Source organism: Pongo abelii, chromosome X, assembly GCF_028885655.2.
Source record: "Pongo abelii isolate AG06213 chromosome X, NHGRI_mPonAbe1-v2.0_pri, whole genome shotgun sequence".
Classification (NCBI taxonomy): Eukaryota; Metazoa; Chordata; class Mammalia; order Primates; family Hominidae; genus Pongo; species Pongo abelii.
The window spans coordinates 28,012,526-28,035,408 of record NC_072008.2 but is presented as its reverse complement, the minus strand read 5'-3'; the positions used below and the strand labels follow the sequence as shown (position 1 = coordinate 28,035,408).

The window sequence follows — 22,883 nt, the reverse complement described above, 5'->3', positions numbered from 1 at the left end:
TTTGTTTTAATTTTGCATATTCAATGTTAGAACTTTTCAAAGATACTCACATTGTATATATTAATATATGATTTATGTAAAAGAGTCTATACTTAAATACCCTGAGGGAGGGGAGAATTAATTTGCATTCATCACACCTAAGACAAATAGTTTTGAGTTACTTTTGGAAATACTGTATCATACATTTGTTCAAGTTTCTGATAATAAAACTGCACATGGATACAGACACTAAGGCCAGATTAACAAAATGAAAGACACACAATTGAATTGTGAGCATGCTGCAAACTTACAGTTTGACATCTACAATAAAAATTAGGAGAATTTGATAAATTTTGTCTTTGATATCCAATAAATGTTTTATAGGTGAATGCACTGATTGTTATAGACAGAACTCCTTTTGTAAGGTGACCAGCAATGAAAATTAGCATATATATTCAGACCACATTAGACATTTTTTATTGCCCAAACTCTTCTTTTAAGTCTTTGAATCCCCCATAATGTTTTCATATATAATTTTATACCAGCACGGTGTCATACTATTTTGAGGAAGAAAACCAAACCTTTTGGCTTTGTAATCTGTGATAAGGAGTTAAAATGTATTAAGGAAACAAAAGCTTTTCTTGTGATAAAGAATTGTCTGCTGCTTCTCTGGTGTTGTTATGTAACAAGAACACGAATAATAAAAACATTAATAAATCTGACTAACTTATTTATAGTGCATTAACAACTGGACAATTGGAGGGAAACAGATAAATCAGGAAAAGTGTCCTCTAGCTATTTTCTCTATAGAGTAGCATTCTTTTTTTTTTTTTTTTTTTGTATCTAAGAAATTTTATTGCTCAGAACCTTCGCTCCCTGGGCAATGGCAAGAGCTTCGGAGACCAGCCCTTGGGGACAGAGTCAGAGGCACTGGGTGGAAAAAAGAGCAAGCGTGTGGCACATTTGGTCCATTGTCGCGTGTGGGTATGGCAGAGGGAGGGGGGACTCTACATGGCCCTGCATCTAGGGCCTTCTAGGGACCCAGATATACCTCCTTGGGCAAGGCTCACATGCCAAAGCAAAGCAGACGAGGCCAGCCTGGCTTGAGGTGAAGGCTCAGTGCCTCTTAGCCTTGTCCTGGGGTTCTGGGACCTTCCGGAAACTGAGCCACATCAGGCCCACGTTGATGGCATAAGTGGTGATGCAAACGATGCAGAAATCATAGAGCACGAACAGAATTCAGGCCAGCGAGAGACAGCAGGGAGCTCAGCAGCCGCAGGACAGAGGCCCAGTGCGTCCGCAGGCAACCTAACAGCTGTGGTGTGTAGAAGATGCAAAGGAATATGTTATTGGATTGATTGAGGATGCTGTCCTGTCCCAGCACGTGCTCCACCAGCCCGAAGCCCCTGCCCTACCTGTAGGAGAAGACGCGCGGACAGCTAATGGCGGTGCCCACGTCGCAGAGAGCGCGGTAATCCCGGTCCCGGGCGCGCGCTCCGCCTTCACGTGCAGCGCGCGTAGAGCGACAGCACTAAGTCAGCCAGGCAGAGCGCGAGCCGCGCCCAGCCGGGGTTCCCCCAAGTACTCTCCATATCTAAAGGTCCCGCCTGAGGTGCCCGCGGAGAAAACCAGCCACGGAGCAGTGGCGGGGCGGGGCCTAGCATTCCTTTTCTTATGATTAACAAATTTGTACATGAATGAGAAGAATAGTTAAAATGTTTAGAGCTCTAAAGTATTCTCATTCAATGCTGAAGTTTAGGTTTTTGGTAGTAGACTGCCTACTTATAGGGAATTTTTAAATGGAGAAGGAATAATTTTAGCTATTCCTGGGAAAGGCTGTCAGTATTTTTTAATTGACAAATTAAAAGTGTAAATATTTATGATATATAAAATAATGTTTGGATATATGTATACATTGTAAAGTGACTAAACAACATAATCATTACTCACATATTTATCATTTATTGTGGTTAGAACATTTGAAATCTACTGTGGTAGCGATTTTTAAGTATATAATACATTGTCATTAATTATAATCACCGTGTTGTATAATAGATCTCCTGAATTTATTCCTCCCATCTAACTGAAATTTTGTATCCTTTGACCAACATCTCCTCAATACTCGCCTCATCCTTAGCCTTGGGTAACCACCATTCTACTTACTACAGCTGAGTTTAACCTTTTTAGATTCCACATATAAGTGAGATTATGTGGTATTTGTCGTTCTGTGCCTGCCTTATTTCGCTCAGCATAAAGTCCTCCAGGTTCATCCACATTGTCACAAATGACAGGAATTCCTTATTTGTTAAGGATGAATAGCATCCCATTGTGTATATGTACCACATTTTCTATATCCATTCGTTTTGATGAACACTTAGGTTGAATCTGTGTCTTGGTTATTGTGAATACTGCTGCAATGAACATGGAAGTGCAGATCTCCCTTCAACATACAGATTTCAGTTACTTTGGATATATACCCAGAATTGGAATTACTAGTCATATGGTAGGTGTTTAGTTTTTTGAGGAACCTTCATACTGTTTTCCATAATGGCTGTGCTAATTTACCTCCACACCAACAGTGTAAAGGGTTCCTTTTCTTCACATCCTCACCAACACTTGTTACCTCTTGTCTTTTTAAAACCAATAACTATTCTAACAGATGTGAGGTGATATCTCACTGTAGTTTTAATTTGCATTTCTCTGATGATTAGTAATGTTGGGCGTTTTTTCATATAACTGTTGATCATTCTCATGTATTCTTTTAAGAAATGTTTTTCCAGGTTATTTGCTCATTTTTAAGTGGGTTTTAAAAAGATCCCAAATAACACAATCTTGAACAAAAAGAATAAAGCTGAAGGCATCACATTACTGCAATCTAATCAAAGACTTCACAATCTACTGCAAAGTTATAATAATCAAAAGAGCACAATACTGGCACAAAAACAGACATATAGACCAATGTAATAGAGAGCCCAGAAATAAATTCATGCATTTACAGGGAATTGATCTTCAGGAAAAGTGTCAGGAACACACAACTGGGAAAAGGCAGTCTCTTCAATAAGTGATGTTGGGAAAACTGGATAACCATATGCAGAAGAATGAATGCATACCCATATCTCGAACCTCATACACCATAGTCAACTAAAAATGGATAAAAACTTAAACATAAGACCTGAAACAGGAAAGCAGAAAAACTACTAGAAAATAGAATGTAGAGAAAAAGCTTTTTGACATTGGTCTTGGCAAAGATTATTTTGGATACAACCCCAAGAGCACAGTCAACAAAAGCATAATTAGACAAATGGGATTGTATCAAACTAGAAAGCTTATGCACAGCAAAGGAAATAATCAACAGAGTGAATAGACAACTTATAAAATGGGAGAAAATATTTATGAACCATACATCTTAAAGAGGCTAATATCTGGAACACATAGGGAACTCAAACATCTCAATAGCAAGATGTCAGTATTTTTTAGCACATAGATACATTTAAGGGTGAACATGTGCTTTAAAGAGGGACACATCAAGTTTTGCTGTACATCTTAAATTCCTATAGTATGCTTTGCTTGTTTATTATACAGTTAACCCTTGAAAAATATGGGGGCTGGGGCACCTAACCCCCATGCAGTAAAAAAATCTGAGCATAACTTTTGATTCCCCCAAAACTTAACTGCTAATAGCCCACTGTTGACCAGAAGCCTTACTGGTAATGCAGTCAACTAACACATATTTTATATGTTATATGTATTATATACCATATTCTTACAATGAAATAAGCTAGAGAAAATAAAATGTTATTAAGAAAATTGTAAGGAAAAGAAACATATTTACTATTCATTAAGTGAAGTGGATCATCACAAAGGTCTTCATATTCATCTTCTTCATGTTGAGTAGGCTGAGGAGAAAAATGGAAAAGGAACGGTTGGTCTTGCTGTTTCATGGGTGGCAGAGGCAGAAGAAAATCCATGTATAAGTAGATCCACGCAGTTCAAACCCAAGTTGTCTAAGGGTCAACTGTACAGAAAAACAAATACATAGATGGTCTATTAAATAATAGAGCAAGTTATGTCTAACTATTAACAAAATCCGAGACATGATGATAAATCTAAAAGCATCAATTTCTAAATTTCCATGTTATATGAAAAAAATTCTTACTTGTAAAAAGGGGTTAAATATTAGATGAGAGTTTAAGTCAGTGATTTTATTCTTGGGGGAATCACTGTGGAATACTAAGAAGATGTGTTTTGAAAGAGCTTAGTATCTGTGTTTCCATGAACCTCCATTTTTCATAGATTTGAGCTACCGCTATTATTTTACCATCTGATACTTTTTTGACATTCATGCAGCAAATATTTCAAATGGGACATTATGTCTTAAAAGGATAGATAGCTAAAAAGGAATATGAGATCCTCCTCTCTTCTTTTCACAGTAATCACAACTTGGCCTTTGATCTGACTTGAGATTCTTCATCTTCTCTACAACACAGTGGGAGGAGGCTTCTTCTGTTGGAATTAAGTAGGGCAAGATGCCATGTGGCAGTAATAACTGCTTCCATCTCTCCTAATGTGGAGTCTTTAGATACCAACTATTTGATAAAGACAGATGTATAATACATTTTCTGGATTTTATCTCCATTTTTTTTCTGAGAGTTAGCATATTTTTTTTCTTGAAAAATTTCATGTCAGTGAACAGGAACAGAATATTTACAGAAAAATTTCAAAGAGTTTTTTTGTAAAGATGCACCCCTAGCGATGAAGTGTTTGTGCCAAGAATGATAAGGGTAGTTTCCCTATTGTTCACACAGCAGGTTGTCATCTTTTTCTTCTTAATAGGGAAAGGCCTTATCCTTAGCAATGCTGCATGAGTTGTTCAGTTACTTGGCAACAATAATAAAAAAGACACAAGCAGTAAAGGGCTCATCATCAACACCATGACAAATAGTAGTGCCTCAGCTGGTTTTAACGGCCATATGGAGGCATTAAATTTCTTGTTTTCAAGTATTAAATCCATTGCATATGATCAGATTAAGCCTTGGTATGTGCAAACATTTGAAACATTTCAGCTGTTGTATTTGAACTAGTATATAGAAAAAAGTGAATAAGTATGAGGCACTTGTCTGAATAAGCAAAGCACCCCACAGTGCACAAGACAGACATAGATTTTTTCCAATTTAAATACCAAGATACATATTTCAGGCACATTCTTACAATCATGGCCAGCTAATATTATGAAGCAATATACTGTATTATGATAATGCCTGCTGTTAAGGAATTAATAAATAGAAATAAATACTTTCTTAAGAAATACTGCCATTAATAAACAAAGAGTTAAAACCAATTAGAATGTGGGGGAAATCCAATATGGCATCCAAACACTAACAAATGAAAATACCTGTAATAAAAGTGAAAAACATAACCATACTGAATGCAGGAGGGAAAAGAACTAACCTAAATAACTTTGGAAAATGGGAAGTTGACTGAATAGTGTAAGAATATACACAAAAATAATTGTGCACAAATGCTGTTATCTAGTCAGTAAATGCGTTTCTTATGGGGGTATTGGGGTAAGACGTCCTGAAACGAATTTGTGTGTGCTAGATTTGAACAAATAAGTAAATATGTAGTAGATAATAAAAACTGGGTGCCTTACTGCTGTAGAAGGCAATTACAAATAAAGAAAGGGAAAAGACTAAAATGATCCCTATGATGTTGAATTGGAATCTGAGGTGTCAATATGAACTCATTATACATATACATACACAGATATATAAAAATAGATATGTGTGCACATAGGCTAATATACAAATATTTCCTAGTCCTGTCTGCTGAGAGGCCTAGAAACAATAATGCTCCTGTAGTAATTAGCATACCTGGTGCCCAGATGTTGGTTTCTAAGCACCATGCCTCTATAAAAGAATCAGGGATCCTTGGAAAAGTGGTTTGTTCCAGGGCAGGGGTAGAGGAAATCAAAAGGAGCTTGAAACATCTTGTGGTATCAGAAAAGTGAAAGTTTTCAAAAAATATGGGAGGAGGTTGTTGAAAGAGCACAGAAGCCAACCTGAAGGAGCTCCTAATGGCCAAAGCTTTGAGCAGCAAAATAACTAATGACAGTATCAGATAATAATCCAAAGAATAACATAAATATTTATAAACCAAAAATTACAATAATTAATTAAATAAGTATATGGAAGAGATATGACAGCTTTTCCTTGTAGTGAAATTGCAATTAATAAATGCATAAAGGGAGAAGGAAATAGAAATTATCACTAGGCAGATATCACAGTGGTGATTATTGCATACATGATCCATTGAAGGGTGCTAGAATAAGTGGGAAAGGGTTTTGGGGGAGAAGATATTTGTATAGCCTCAAAGTATTTCCCCTGAGATATTTGGTAACTATAGAAAAAGTAATTATAATTTTACAGTCAAAATTTCCAGGAGAGACCACCTAGATGAGAAGAACAAGGTCAATGTGACCAGTAATAAGACACATTGACATCATGAATGCTGTAATATGGAGCACTGAGAAAGACATGGCAGCATTTCCATGATTCTCTTTTCAAGGATGTAAGAGCCCAGTCTAATACTGAGAATACACAAGGCACAAATTGATGGACATTCAGCAAGGTAACTGATCAATATTCTTCAGAGCTATCAGGGTCATGAAAAATAAGGAAAGGCTAAGGAACTGCTGCAGATTGTAGAAATCCAGGGGAAAATAAATAAATGCAATATGGGATCCTTATTGAGACTCTTAAAAGGACATTGGTGGAAAAAATGGTGATGTTTGAATGTGCTGAGACCAGCTCGGTCATGGAGACCCTAACCCAGCGGTGCTAGAGGAATTAAAGACACACACACAGAAATATAGCGTGTGGAGTGGGAAATCAGGGGTCTCATAGCCTTCAGAGCTGAGAGCCTAGAACAGAGATTTACCCACATATTTATTGAAAGCAAGTCAGTGATGAGCATTGTTTCTATAGATTATAGATTAATGAAAAGTGATAAGCATTGTTTCTATAGATTATAGATTAACTAAAAGTATTCCTTATGGGAAACAAAGGGATGGGCTGAAATAAAGGGATGGGCTCTTGCTAGTTACCTGCGGCAGGAACATGTCCTTAAGGCGCAGATCGCTGATGCTATTATTTGTGGTTTAAGAACACCTTAAGCAGCTTTCCGCCCTGGGTGGGCCAGGTATTCCTCGTCCTCATTCCGGTAAACTGACAACCTTCCAGGGTGGGCGTCATGGTCATCACAAACATGTCACAGTGCTGCAGATACTTTGTTTATGGCCAGTTTTGGGGCCAGTTTATGGGCAGATTTGAGGGCCTGTTCCCAAGATGAATAAGACAGTTAATTTGGTTAATGCTGTTATGACAATGTAAATTTTCTGGTTGTGGTAATGCTATGGTTGTTTAAGATGTGAACGCTGGAAGAGGCTAAGCAAGGGATATATTGAAAGTTTATGTTCTATTTTTGCAACTTTTCTGTAAGCCTAAAAGTAGTTAGAATTAAATGTTTTAAAATTTGCTATTATAAAACAAATTCAGAACCTTCACTTCTAGTTGCTATAAATGACTGTAAAAATAGGCAAAATATATGAAGTAACAGTTTTCATACACTGGAAAACAGTCAGCAAAGAATTATGATTTCTGAAAGAAGGAAACTAACTGAAATAAGCCTCCAGATAACCCTGGATTTTTGCTTGGAGACAATATCTAAATTGTGGTGCAAGGAGGATTAACCAAAACAGAACACAATGGACTTACTGAACTGAGACACAGTGATCAGAATTTGGGAATAGTCAGACTGCTGGAATTTGGAGGGCAAGTTGTTAGAGAAAAATGAGCTATGTATAATTAATGCTTCAGAAATCTGCAGAATGGCCCTCTTTGGTCTTTCACTGAACACTAAATTGCTCATGTGAAGGGCAACTCCATGAAGCTGGGCAAAGAGCAACTACTAGGGGAACAAAAAAATAATTCTAGAGATCAGTGAGCTGAACAACTACTAGAATACAAATATGGCTGGAATATTTTGATATTAAATAGACAGAGGTGGGAGTCCTCTTTGAGAGCGCAAAGCAAATGAGTAGAGCTTCAGAAAATTCTCAGTCATAAAAATAGGGCGAATGTAGTCCAAGAGTGATGGCTACTATAGACCATCCCTAGCAAAGCTTTAAAATGGGCCCAGAAAAGAGTAGCATGATATGCAAATGAATTAACTGCTTTCCTAGCCATTTTATTAAGGAAAATAACAAGATACAGTCAATCACAATTTAGCATCCATAATGTCCAGTATACAATAAAAAAACTAGGTGTGCAAAGAACTATGAAAATGTGACTGACAAGAGGAAAAAGATAACTTGTAATTAGGAGAAAAATCAGAGATGACAGAAATAGTAGACAAATGCTTTAAAACATCTATTACAAATATGTTCATTTTTTATGTTTGAAGAAACAGCTAAATAATTTCAGTAAATAAATTGAAACTACAAGAAGAAGCAAAATTATTCCACTGATAGAAAATAATTCTTATCAAAATTATGGCTGGCTTTTCTTATAGAAGTCAATAAGCTGATTCTAAAATGTATATGGAGAGTTAAAGGAAATAGCCATGAGTCCTGAAAAAGGAAAAAATATTAGCATGCTTATGCCATTTGACTTCAATATTCACAATAAAGACACAGTAATCAAATCAGTGATTCTCCTAAAAATAGGAAAATATATTAGTAAATGAAAATAGAGAATCCAGAAATAAAATCAAATTTATATTATCCATTAATTTTGTCTTTTCCAACTAGTTAGTCTTCATTTTGATTCTATTTATGCTGAAAATATGTGGTCCAATACTGTGGATCATATTATTTCCATTTTTGTTAATTTACTATGATTTACTTTGTGACCTTTATAATATATCATTATACCATGGGTCTAATTAAAAGCTTGTGCATTCTGTTATAATAAAGTTCAATATGTGACTATTACATCAACCTTATTAATTCTATTTTTCAGATCCTTCATGCTCTTATTTTTAGTCTATTTTCTCTGTCGTGGTTGACAGTGGTGAATTAAATTTTCCTACTACTAAAAAAAATTCAGTCAAAGTAGCAAATGAGTTTAACTGGAAAATGAAAATCTTTTCAATGAGTGGTGGTAGAACAACTTGGTGAACATGAACCTTGGCCATTATCTAATGGCCAATACAAAAATTAATTTATGTTGCATCATAGACTTAAAACCAAGAGCTAAAATTAAAGCTTCTCAAATACAAAATAGCAGAATATCTTCATGTGCTGAGAGTAGTCAATGATTTCTTAAACAAAAGCCATAAAATATTAACAATAAAATAAAAAATGATGAAACACAATTAAACAAAATTGTAAAACATATAATTAAGAAAATCAATAAGAAAGCTACAGACTTAAATATGATATGGATAATACCTATATCTGACAAAATACTTATATCGAGAATATGTAAACAACAACAATAAAAATAAAATTAGTAAAAATAGGCAAAATATTCGAATAGGCACTTCACAAAAGAAAGATAAATACAGGGCACATAAGCCCTTGAGAAAGTATTCAAGCACATCAGGAACATTCAAATTAAAACCAAAAGTAGACAAAAACCTTCACCTATTAGAATGGCTAAAATTTAGAAGACTGATGACATAAAATGTTAGTAAGGAAGTGAAACGACCAAAACACTGATAATTTGTATGAGTGTTGCAACAATTTTGAAAATTGTTTCAGCAATTTCTCACAAAATTAAACATACTCCTAGCCAGAGAAAAAGGCTTGACCTACAAAGGAACAAATATGCAAAGACAACAGATTTCTTGTAGAAAATAGGGGGTGAGAATGAAGCAACATCTTGAAACAAAGTGCTGAAAGAAAAAAAAGTCAACTTAGAATTCTATACTGAATGAAAATTTCATCAAAAACAAAGACATAATAAGAACATTTTTCAGAATTACGAAACGTGGAAGAATTAATCACCAATAGTTGGGCAATAAAAGAAATGTTAAAGGAATTCCTCAGGCAAAAGGAAAATCATACCAGATGGAAATCTGGATCTACATAAAGAAATGGAGAGCATTGAATATGGTAACTACATGGGTAAGTATAAAATATTTCACTTAATATTTAAATGCCTTTAAAAGATAATTGACAGTTTAATCCAAAAGTATTAACATTTTATGTTAAGGTATATGCCATATGTAGAAGAAAAACATATTACAACAGCCCAAAGGGCATAGAGAAATGGAATTATACTCTTGTTTCTCCAGTGCGTCTGATTATTATGAGTACCAATTAGTAGGGCCAATTGTTTCCACTTAGTACCCAAAGACCTGGTGACTATGCAAGTTAACAAATACTAAGACACATGTAAGAACCCCTCTGTCTTGTGATATTAAAGGGAATTCAGCTGCACATCGGTAATAGATTTGGTTGAGATTGAGCCATATGAGCATCAGTCAAAACCATTGTATGCCATGTTGGGGAGCAGAAACAACAGATGAAAGCAAAGCTAGCCAAGCCCCCTGCAACTGCTGAGGGATTGCACACATGGACATGAACTGAGAAGACTTTCAAAAGAAAGAGACATGGGTGACAAGGAATCCCACCGTCCTCTTTAATGTTAAACGGATACTAGGTAAAGGGAGTAGGAGAGGTCTCTTTCCCATAGGAGTGTTTGAAACAGGGCTAGAAAGGGAGTGGAGACAGGGATTGGGGTCAGCACGAAGGCAAGGCCTGTGCAAGTTACTAATGAGGACGGTGGGTTGAAGAGAAAGCAGCCAGTCCTGTGCTGAAAATAGAAAAGAGCTGAGTGGATAGGATAGGAGGACAGAATGTGCCTGTATGTGTCCAGGTGGAAGTGGGGTGGGCAATGAGGGGTTTGCAAACAAGAGAAGGGATGGCAAGGTAGGCTGGGCATGCAGAGGTATGTGACCACATTTCTGCAGTGCTGGAGAGCTAAGCGACAAAATTGGGATACAGTGTATTGGGCAGAATGGAATCCACACAGATAGATGCTTGTGCAGGAATGTCAAGTCCATGTCTGAGGAAGAGTCTTCTAGCACCAAGATTTCCCAGTAGTGCTTAGGGAACCCCAGTGATGTGTGGGTTTAAGTGGCCTCAGGCCTGAGTGGGATGAAGGGGCACTGAATAGATAGGACAATTGGCTTCCAGTTCCCCCACCCAGACTTCTCTGCCTTCAAGTCAGATATTTGATTTATGGGGAAGGCTTAAGTTGGAATAAGAGGTCCCACATCTAAAATATTGACAACCATGTTATAACAGTTACATACAGAATATATAATGGAATCCTGGACTTTGGGGGACCTGTGCTCTATAAACTTGATGATCTCTCTCCCCAGGTCTTCCTGATTTTCCTCACTAGCTGAGAGTATCCTGTATAGACCCATTCCCTAGCACCTGGTGATTCTGATCAAATCTTTCTTCCTCAAAGTAAAGGGAACTATCTTACTGATATTTCAGAATTTTGAAGCATGCCCAGGAAAATCCTGGTACCCAAGACATCACTAAAGGAATCCCACTTTCTATGGATGAGAGATTAAGTTAATTTTCTGCTCAACCTTCTTAGAAAGCAGGGAAATTAAAATAACAGTGAGATCATATATTATCACCCCAAGGTTTGACCAAAATTTAAAAGGTTGATAATATAAAATGCCTATGACAATGTAGATTATCAACATACATTAATATGCAAGAATATGAATTGGTACAGCTTTATTAGAACAGAATTTCAGAAATATTAATAAACATTTACAATCATTACATTTTTTCCACTTTAATCCAATTTACACTTTGCTATGTCTTTCCTGTAAGAAAACATGCATATTTGCCCAAGAATTCATGGTCAATGATGTTGCTATCACTTCTACAAATGATAGCAGCAAATGGGAAACAACTAATGTGTCCATCAGGAGGAGATTGGTTAAATTAATTATGGCACACACACACTTTAGAATCCTAGGGAGTAGTTAAAAGAGTGAAGTGGATCTATATGTACTCTCACAGAAAGATTTTTGCATTCATTTCATTCAGTGACAATGGCAAGAGGGAAAAACAATATGTACACTGTTATCCATGTATGTTGTATGTTAAAAACTCACAATGTACTTTTTATAGCACATTATGGAAGGAAAAGCCTAGAATACATTTTAAAACAGCAAATATTATTAATTGTGATTACTTCTGAGGAGAGGTATGAATTTTGATGAAATGTACTAAGGGGAATTGTGATTTATGCATATTGTTAGAATTTTGGGACAGTGAGAATATCTGCACTATTACTTAAAACCAAAATTTTCCTTAGGAGTAAACAGAAAGACAAGGGGCAGTGGAAGAATGCTGAATTATTTCTTCTTTTCTTATCAAAGCTACCACATCTGCCATGGAACCATTTTCTAATCACCTAGAAAGACTCCTGGGTTTTTAGGGATTTAGCCACAGTAGATGTTTGCTTACACACTGATTCCAGTGGTCTTTCCTCACTGACTGCCTGTGGAGGAGGATTTGATTTTAGACTACCTAGGTAAGTTTACTAACTAGTGTATGTGTTCAGAGGCCAGTCTCAAATAATTAACCCCATTAAAATTCGACCTCAAACCTCAGGATGGTTTCCAAAATCTTCTCTCTAGCCTCCGGGTTATAAAGCAAGAACCAATAGATTCTGTGCCAAACCAGACTCTCCCGTCTAGCAGATTTGAAAATGCTTTGAGTGTGGTGGATGCATGTAGCAAGATGAAGAGGTGTCTAAGCTTCACTGCTTTAAGTGAACAGTTATAATACAAGAAAGGGGCTGCTTCTGTCAAGGGGGTCCACACTTATGAGAGGTGAAGCCGGCCAGGTTTCTGGGTCTGGTGGGGACTTGGAGAACTTTTCTGTCTAGCTAAAGGATTGTAAACACACCAGTCAGCGCTCTGTGTCTAGCAAAAGGTTTGTAAGTGCACCAATCAGCACTCAGTAAAAATGCACCAATGAGCGCTCTGTGTCTAGCTAAAGGGTTGTAAATGCACCAATCAGCACTCTGTAAAAACAGGCCAATCAGCACTCTGTAAAATGGACCAATCAGCGCTCTGTAAAATGGACCAATCAGGCAGGATGTGGGAGGAACCAAATAAGGGAATAAAAGCTGGCCACCCCAGCCAGCAGCAGCACCTCAGTTGTGTGCCCTTCTGTGCTGTGGTAGCTTTGTTCTTTGCTCTTCACAATAAATCTTGCTGCTGCTTACTCTTTGGGTCCACACTACGTTTATGAGCTGTAACACTCACTACGGAGGTCTGTGGCTTCACTCCTGAAGTCAGCAAGACCACGAACCCGCCAGGAGGAACAAACAACTCCAGGGGCACCACCTTTAAGAGCTGTAACACTCACTGTGAAGGCCTGCAGTTTCACTCCTGAAGTCAGCAAGACCACGAACCCACCAGAAGGAAGAAACTCCGGACACACCATCTTCAAGAAGTGTAACTCACGGCGAGGGTCCGCGGCTTCATTCTTGAAGTCAGAGAGACCAAGAACCCGCCGGAAGGAATAAATTCCAGGCAGAGTAAGGGGCAGGACTTATAGGCAGTTGGAATGTCAATTAAGTCTTGGAGAAGGCAGGTGAGTCTGGGCTGTGTGCTCCTCTAGGAGCAGGTGTGGGCTCCAGAGAAGGATGCAGTGCAGCTGACCAGCAGGTCAGTTCCATTTTGGACAGGTGGGCACACTGGGGAAGACCCAGGGGAAGGGCACGGTAATGTGAGAAAGTGCTGGAGTGAACCCATGTGAAGGGACCAGGGCAGCGTCAGCTCTGGAAGAATCTGGGGCCAAGGGAGGGAGGACTCCAGGCCAATGAACCCCACAGACAGTCCCAGATTGTGTCTGAGTCTCATTCTCGCCTTACTTTTTTTTCAGGCCTGCTTTTAGTGCTTCCGCCATAAGATCTTTATTTTGATTGTCTGAGAGACATCTTGGAGTACTGAGAAGAGAAATGAATTAGTAGACCCAAGATCTGCCTCAGGCTGGGAGGAGTGGAACAGTGTGAGCTCTAGAGGAATTCAGACCAGGAGTCTAGTCCCATCCTGTCACTTACTAGCTGTGTGAAGTAGACACATTACCCAATTCTATGAGCATTGAGTTCTTCATTGGTGCAGTGGATTTGATAAGCCCCATCCCTTAGGACTATTGGACTGTGTGTGATGTATGTAAAGCACCTAGTACAGTGACTGGTGTGCATTGAGACATTAAAAAGTGACATTTATTACTATGATTTTGTTTTTACGCTAGGTGATACCACCCTTTCAACTGGGATATTTTTGGTTTTGGTTTTGTTTTTTAATCCACGAGAAATAAATGTCCATGAATATGCAGTGCTGTAGGACACAGAACACCAAATTAGCCAGAAATTCTCCCTAGCAAGAAAGAAAGAAAAAAAAAACTTCAGTAAGTCTTCCTCCTTGCAGGGTATATTTAATTTGGATGTTGGGGAATCCTCCCCATGTGGATGCAACTCAATGTTTCCGGAATGTGTGTCAAAATCCAACTCTTTCCCTCCCACCCACTTGCCCTTTGATCCAAACCACCCCTATTTTTATTCATTTAACCCCTATCAAAATACAGCCCTCCCTTAATTTTCCAAATTATACTGAAATTAACCTAGTTAAAATGCTCTTCAAATGTACTCCCCAACCCAAGGCAAAAAGTGCCAACACAATGGCCTCTGGGCATCCCACCTCCCTTGAGGGTATCACCCTTATTTCTCAGAAACTGGCTGGAGATGAAACACGTAGAACACCTAGTTTTTGCACTGGGACAACAGCACAGGGCATTTTCCATCCCTGCACTAGATGGAGAACTGCTAAAAGCCAAAAGCTAAAGGCAGTTCTCCATTCCAGACTGTCTCTTAACTCTGAGACACACCACCAAGGATCCTGCCCCTCTCGCCACTCCCATACCCTCCTCTGATCCGCCACCCAGCTTAACTTAAAATGATCTCCCCTTGAGGGACTTGAGGTCTTCCAAAGTCCCAAATTGCCTTGCCTCAGGGCATTTACACTTGACTACTCTCCTCTGGACCTCCCCTTTTCCAGCCCCCTCCACCATACATTTTTTTCACTTGTCTTTTATGTCTTACACAGTATCTCACCGTCTTCCTTAGAGAATAGCTGCTACTGACTCTAAAATTTTAAGGACAGTGGCTTGGACTTCTTTTTCTTTTCTTTTTTTTTTTTTTTGAGACGGAGTCTCGCTCTGTCACCCAGGCTGGAGTGCAGTGGTGCGATCTCCACTCACTGCAAGCTCTGCCTCCCGGGTTGACGCCATTCTCCTGCCTCAGCCTCCGAAGTAGCTGGGACTACAGGCGCCCACCACCACGCCTGGCTAATTTTTTTGTATTTTTAGTAGAGACGGGGTTTCACCGTGTTAGTCAGGATGGTCTTGAACTCCTGACCTCGTGATCCGCCGGCCTCGGCCTCCCAAAGTGCTAGGATTACAGGAGGACTTCTTTTTCTTACCATCCCTGGTACTGCCATGGAGCTTAATGTTTGAGGAATAAAAAAGCTAGTGAACAAGAGGTCAAATGTATTAACTCTTTAATGCTTTCTACATTCTTGAATAAGCAAAGCAAATTCAGGTATTTAACTTTTATTTTACAGAACAACAGAATAGAAGAAATCAGGAAATACAAAAGTTTACCGTCTTTTACTTTTTTCTCTATTTCTTAATCTTAACTATTTTACTGCTGATTATTTCACATTTATAAGGAAATGCCTATTTCGGTGTCATGTTTTCTTGTTCCAGATCACTAAATAAGATGAAAGGTTTCTCAATTTGTTTTAACAGATTAAAAAAAGCCTCTTAACTCTAAAGTGTCATAAACAACATTAAATATCTAACCAATATTATTCATACAGCTAGATTCTAAAGCTAATTAACCTTTTTATAAAATAAATAACATTTGAAAACTTTCAACGAAAACAAAAGATAAGTGTACAAGTTACTCATGTAGAACAGGAATACAGATATAATACGTACTATGTTCCCTCTAACACCGCCAGGGTCCCCCACTACTTAAAAGATTGAGTGTTCTCTTCAAAGTGAGGAAAGTGCTTCAGACTTCTCTAGGGGTGAAGCTGCTGGAATTGACCCTGGAACGTGCATTGGCCCTGGCACTAGTAGGAAGCATAGCTGCAAATCTGCCTCGGACTCTCTCTTCTTCATCTCGCAAAGCTTCTTCATACAAAGATGGAAGGGAACTGGGGACAGTATCATGGATCTTGGCCAAAAACTCAAGGACTCTCATCTTACTGGTTTCTGCATGGGCTCTGGGACCCCAGAGAAATTCATACCGCACAGGATCACTGTTGAGTACCTGCCGGCGCTCCAGGTATCTTTCCTTTATGAAATTTTGGGTGATGAGCTTCTTGGGCTCCCCATAGAAATGGTGGTTCTTTCTGGCATCTATCCCCATTACATTAAGCACCTGCAAGATATCTTCCTCAGTGGCACAGTTGCCCTTCATAAAGATCACACACAGGATAGTCATCAGGAGGCCAGTCTTGGGCATGATCTCCTCACCACTCAGCCTTGCCTCACAGGTGCGATTCAATTTGCTGATAAGGACATAGTAGTGCCTGGTTGGATGGACTTCCTTCACATCAATGCCAAAAGCCAGCACCATGAGCTCAGAGGCTTTCTTGAGGATCTCATGGAAGTGTGCCTTGTCCTTTTTGATGACATACTTTAGCATGTTATGCTTTGTTATGGGCTCCTTCATGTTGTACTTGCGCAGCAGGAACTGCACCAACATTGCCTTCTGGTCTAGAGGGGTTGTGCTCAAAAGATCAGCGGTGGGTGGTGCCTGGGAGGTGCTTGGTTTTTCCTCATCTTGGCTCTTGGCACCTTCATCAAATTTTGTGCATGAAACACTTGCAGAAGTACTAGTAGTGGATGGGGCTCTCTGAGGGCCTGGAGATTTGCTACTTGGCCCAGCACCAGGGGAGCTCTGGAGATTAACACCATAAAGAGGAGAGGAGGAAGTGGAGGGCCTTTCTTCCCCGGCTGCAGTGGCCTGAGCACCGCAGATATCCTGGGTCTCACTTCGAGCCTGGTGGCGTCTGTCACGGGTACGCAGCTTACTTTTCTGACCCTGAGGCATGATTACTCTGGGCAGGAAGTATAGGCAAGAGAGCAAGTAATTCACGCACCTGGAAGAGGGAGAATGAGATGGTGTGTACACCTTCAGCAGGGAGAGACCAGGTGGGTTTTAACCAAAACCACCTCTACAGGCTCCTACTAGGGCCTGCCAGAGCCAATAACAAGAAAAGGATTCTATGGGACTGCACCTCTATCCTAGATTATTAGGATTTTCAGCCCCACCCCCATTAGACCAAGGCTCCCACCTCCCTAAGATCCCCGGTGGCAAAGAAGTGGCTCTTCAGCTTGAAAGCCCTGCCTGGGGCCTCCCAGGGTAGACTGCAGGGGTCTGACATCTGTGTGACCACCCTCTGTTGTGAGGTTGAGATTTCCTGGACTGGGATTTCTCCCTTTGCTTACCGGAATCCACCAGCTTCAGATCAAAGTCTTCACTTCCTGAGACCCCAAAGCAGAAATGAGAGTGCGTTGGCCCTAATAGCCATGCCTGGAGCCACTTAGCTTGGAGGGGTGGGGTCAGGGCGGAGTGGATTCCGGTTCCAAGTCATTCCTCATGCCCAGGGGAGATTTGCAACTTGGCCCAGTACTAGGAGAGCTCTGGAGATTAACACTATAAAGAGGAGGGGAGGAAGTGGAGGGCGTTTCTTCCTCCAAATCACCTCTCTCCTCTGAAGAGCCTAGGCTGGCTTCCTCAGACTATGGGTCTCATCTTCCTGAGACCCTTGAGGTGGAAGTCAGAGGGTATCTCATGCTGATAGCTCTGCCCTGGACCTCCCAGGAGTGAAAGCAGGGCTGGGGCTCAGCACTAGCTGGGCTCCTTGCTTCTGGGGTAGGTTGTCCTATCAGATTTCCACCCTGGGTGTTGGGGGAGGGGAAGAGTAGGGAGTTCTCCCAGCTTTTTCATTAAAGGCTTTGTGGGAAATATCTACTCCCTGAAAGCTCTGGGTCGTTTCCATACCGAAAACCTTGAGAATGGGTCAAAGTCCCAGGCTAGATACATACGGGGAAGCTGCACCAAGAAACAGCATCCCAGTTTTGGGTGGTTATTAAGCACAGCTTCTAGAATCATGCTGTTTCAGCCAACTCAAACTTTTGTGCTGTCGTGATATTACCATATGGTACTGACACACAGGGTCTGAGGTGCCATCTCAGATTGTATTATTCAGTAAAGCAGTATAAATTCATTGTCTCAAGGCACATTGGGAAGAAGCAAGGGCCAAACTTCAAAATCTTTCCTCCAACTAATTCTGTCATCTGCTTCTATTTCCGCCTACGGACCCTGTTTCCACTTGAGGGTATGCCCCCACCTGTTTCCCACACATAAGTAATGGTTCAACCCAGACTTCTTGTCCCTCGGGAATTTCTCATTTTTGCTTCTTTGCTGTTGTTGATACTGTTCTCTCATTCTTTCTATAGTTTCTCCAGGGTTGATTTTGGAAAATACTAGCCAAATTCTGGTTGCCATCTTGAATGCTACATGTAAGGTAGTGCATTGGTCTGCTCAGGTTGCCATGACAAAATAACAGAGTGCGTGGCTTAAGCAACATAATTTTTTTTAACCTAGAAATTTATTTACCTCCAGGTTCTGGAGGTTAGAAGTCCAAGATTAAGGTGTCCTCAGGGTTGGTTTCTGCTGTGGATTCTCTTCTTGGATAGCAGACAGCTGTCTTCTTGCTGTGTCCTCACATGGATTCTTCTCTATGTCCTTGCAAAAAGAGAACTTTGGTTTCTCTGCCTTTTCTTAAAAACCAGTCTTTTTGGATTAGGGCCCCACCCTTGCGACCTCATTTAAACTTAATTATCTCCCTAAAGGTCCTATTTCCAAATAATGTCACATTGGGCATTAGGGGCTTCAACATATGAATTTTGAGGAGGATACAATTCAGTCCACAGCTGGCAGTAAATGTAAATAATTTAAGGAGGATTGGCATCTTTATAATATTCTTTTCCCCATAAGTAAACACAGGGCACTGATCTATTTATTTGGGATATTTATAGTTGCCTCCAAAAAGACTGTGTGCATTTTTGTTAGGTTTCTTTTTAGGCAAATTTGGATATTTGCTGCTATTATAGTTGAGATATTTTCAATTATTTGTTCTTATTACTTATTGATTTTGTATGTCAAGGCTCCTGAGTTTGCCATAGTGATATATACAACAGCTTTCTGAAGTCTGTTATTTGTTGAGTATTTTGTGCACTGGTTCCTGTGGATTTTCTAATTAGAAGAGCATATTGTCACCATTTATTATCTCTGTCCTTTCAATATTCATACCTTTTATTTTAATATTTTTTTTGCTCTGGTAATGTATTTCAGCTCACTTTAAAACACTAGAGATGCTACCATACATTGTGTCTTGGTCCTCATTTTAATGGGGATGCTTTTAACATTTCAGCTTTCTGTAAGTTTTCTGTAGATTTTAGGAAATGGAAATCCTATTCTAATGTTATTTTGCTTTTTTTTTAATACCATGAAACAGTGTTAAATATTTTTTTCCAAAGGCTTTTTCTGTACCCCAGGAAATGATCAAATGCCATTCTCCTCTAATCTATCAATGTAGATAAATCCCAATCAACCATTTTTTCCTAATGTTATATCATTTTTGCATTTCTTGGACACAGCCTACTTATTCACTCTTACATTAAATATGTTATGAATTTATTTAGGATAGATGCCTCTGTGTGAGTGAAACTGGCTCATGCGATCTATTCTTGGGGTGTCCTTATTTAGTCTTTGTATTCAATAAAACTATACACCAAAGAAAAGAACATGAAACAAAACAACAAAAGCAATGATTACATGCTAAAAATGTTTAAATCCAAGTTAGACTTTAGATTAGTTAATCATATTATACCAATGTCATTTTCTGTGTTTTCATAATTGGACTATTATTACTTAAGTTGGTATCGTCAGAGGAAGGTGGGAGAAAGGTGCATAGTAACTATCTGTACTATGGTTGCAATTTCCACTAGTGTAAAATAATATCAAAATAAAAGGTTTAAGGACTTCTGGTTTTAGCACCAACATACAAAGGGCTTAGGAGTTATCTTTTTTATCTTTACAACAAGAAATAGCTGGAAAAATTGAAAACCAGTGACTTTCCTTGGACCCAACAGAGAACTGAGGTCAAAGAAGTCACAGAGCAACTTGCTACCCTGAAATCTGAAGAGACAGGCACATTCAAATAATTACAGTTATTTGCTTACCTGGAGCAGAAGCTACTGAAAGCCATAACAGTGGAACCAATTAGTTCATTAGTAATATTGACAAATTGCTATAGGCTGAATGCAGACTAGTGTGAGATTGCAAAAATACACCTAGGGGTTGCTATCACAGAAGGGACCACACTAATGCAGCCTTTCCCTCCAGGAACTCCACCAGGTTCTCACAATGAAGACCTGAGAGAAATCCCCTGGTGGTTCTGGCAGGGGGAAGGAGAAGAATAACCATTATATAATCTTTCCAGATCCCTCCATATTACAGAGGTCTACTCTCCAGACTAACACAGAAACCTTATCCCACCTAAGGGAATTAATTTCCACCCCACTGTAGCTCCTTTCAGCCTTCCTGTCTTGTGTAATAAAAAAAAACATAGTCAACATGTGATGAAGATAAAAAAAAAATAGGTTGGTAATGATGCAACCAGGTAAGGAAGCAAAGGGCTGGAGTGGGTGGGTGGGGTGTTAATACTCTTGGAGGAGGGACAGAAATATTTGTGATCATTCTCCCTAAAAGCAGGATTACTAAAATACTAAGATTTAATTTTTTAAAAAATTATAGGACACTTTCTTTTTCCCACATCCTACCACCACAAAAACAAGCCTCTAGTACAGTAACAGTGGATTACAGCTGAAAGGTCTGCAAAACACAGCTGCTCTCTGAGGACCAATACAAAGAGAAACCCTAAACCAAAGAGAGGATAAAAAAATCAAAGACACTAGAGGAATGTGAAGCCTCTACTACCTATACTATAACAAACATTAAACACAAGCCAACTCCTAACCATGTTAATATCAGTCATCACACTAAAAGCATATGTTCCCTAGTACCTAACACTGACATATGTCTGGCTTTCAACAAAAAATTATAAAGCATACCAAAAAGCAAGAAAGAAAACAATCTAAAGAGACAAAGCAGGTATCAGAACCAGACTTAAACATGATATAGATGTTTAAATTATCAAACAACTAAACTTAAATAGGTATGATTAGAATTTTAAGGGCTCTAATTGAAAAAACAGATAACATGCAAGACCAAACGGGGATTGTGTTGGCAGAGAGATGGAGACTATAGGAAAGAATCAAAACTAAATGCTAGCAATCAAAAACACAGTAAGAGAAATGCACAATGCTATTGACAGGCTTATTAGTTAACATGACACAACTGAAGAAATAATTACTAAACTTGAAAATAGGTTAGTAAAAACCTCACCAAATGAAACAGAAAGGGGAATAAAAAGAATTAAAAATTAACAGGATATCCAAGAACCATGGGATAATATAAAAAGGTATAAATACAGGTAATTAGAATGTCAGAAGGAAAATAAAGAAAGAATGGGGCAGAAAAAAATACTTGTCATGATAGTGTCGAAGGATTTTCTATCATTAGTGACAGACAACAAAGCATAGACAACCCAGTCAACTCAGAGAACACCAAGCAAGATAAAGAGCAACTCTAACAGATTATACCTAGGATATCAAATTTTAACTGCAGGAAAAAAAGACAGAAAAAAATTATGAAGAAAGTGGACTGGAATTACTTTCCTACAGAAAAGAAAGATTAAAATTATAGCAAAATTCTCATCAGAAACCAGGCAAGCAAGAATAGAAAAACATGAAATCCTTAAAGTGTTAAAAGAAATAAAAGTTCAAACCAAGAATTCTATATCTAACATAATTATCTTTCAAAGGAGAAGAAAAAGTAAAGACTTTCTCAGACAGACAAAAACGGGAGCAATTCATTGCCAGCATACCTGCTCTGCAAGATGTTAACTTCATCATGCAGAAGGAAACTGATATAGGTCAGAAATGGGGATGAACATAAATGAGCATCAGAGAAGGAATAAATGGGGGTAAAATGAAATATTTATTTTTTGTCATTCTTAGCTTTAAAAATTATTTCTTTAAAGCATTAATAGTAACAATGTATGGGTTGATTATAGCATATGGATAAGTAAAATGAATGACAACAGTGTTACAAGGGATGGAGGGAGAAACTGGAAACATACTGTTATAAGGAAGGTATACTACATGTTAAACAGTGTAGTGTTATTTGAATGTGGGCTTAAATTATTTAAAAACGTATATTGTAAACCCTAGGAAAACCACTGAAAAAATTTTAAGTATGAAGTATTTATCAGGAGAAGAGATTAAATAAAATCATATAAAATGCTCAAGTATAACCAGACAATGCAAAAAAAAATGCAACAGATAGAAAACAGTTATAAAAGAACAGATTTTAAGACTGGGTGTGGTGGCTCACGCCTGTAATCCTAACACTTTGGAAGGCTGAGGCAGGCAGATCACTTGACCTCAGGAGTTTGAGACCAGCCTGGGCAACATGGTGAAACCCCATCTTTACAAAAAATAGAAAAATTAGCTGGGAGTGGTAGTTTGCACCTGTAGTCCCAGCTACTTGGGGGGCTGAGGCAGGAGAATCGCTTGAGTCCAGGAAGCAGAGGTTGAAGTGGGCCAAGATCACGTCACTGCACTCCAGCTTGGGCGACAGAGTGAGACCCTT

At 38.8% G+C, this 22,883-nt stretch overlaps 1 protein-coding gene and 1 pseudogene across 1 annotated transcript; both read right to left on the bottom strand.

The window, feature by feature from the left end:
• Positions 1–1,031: 1,031 nt before the first annotated feature.
• On the bottom strand, positions 1,032–1,750 carry LOC100440071 (vitamin K epoxide reductase complex subunit 1-like; annotated as a pseudogene).
• Positions 1,751–16,103: 14,353 nt separating this feature from the next.
• LOC100443128 (melanoma-associated antigen B18-like) lies at positions 16,104–17,150 on the bottom strand. Its single transcript, XM_009234687.3, has 2 exons — positions 17,012–17,150; positions 16,104–16,894 (listed from the first exon to the last, which is right to left on the bottom strand). The coding sequence occupies exons 1-2, from the start codon at positions 17,148–17,150 to the stop codon at positions 16,104–16,106; spliced, it is 930 nt and encodes a 309-aa protein (XP_009232962.1).
• Positions 17,151–22,883: the final 5,733 nt, after the last annotated feature.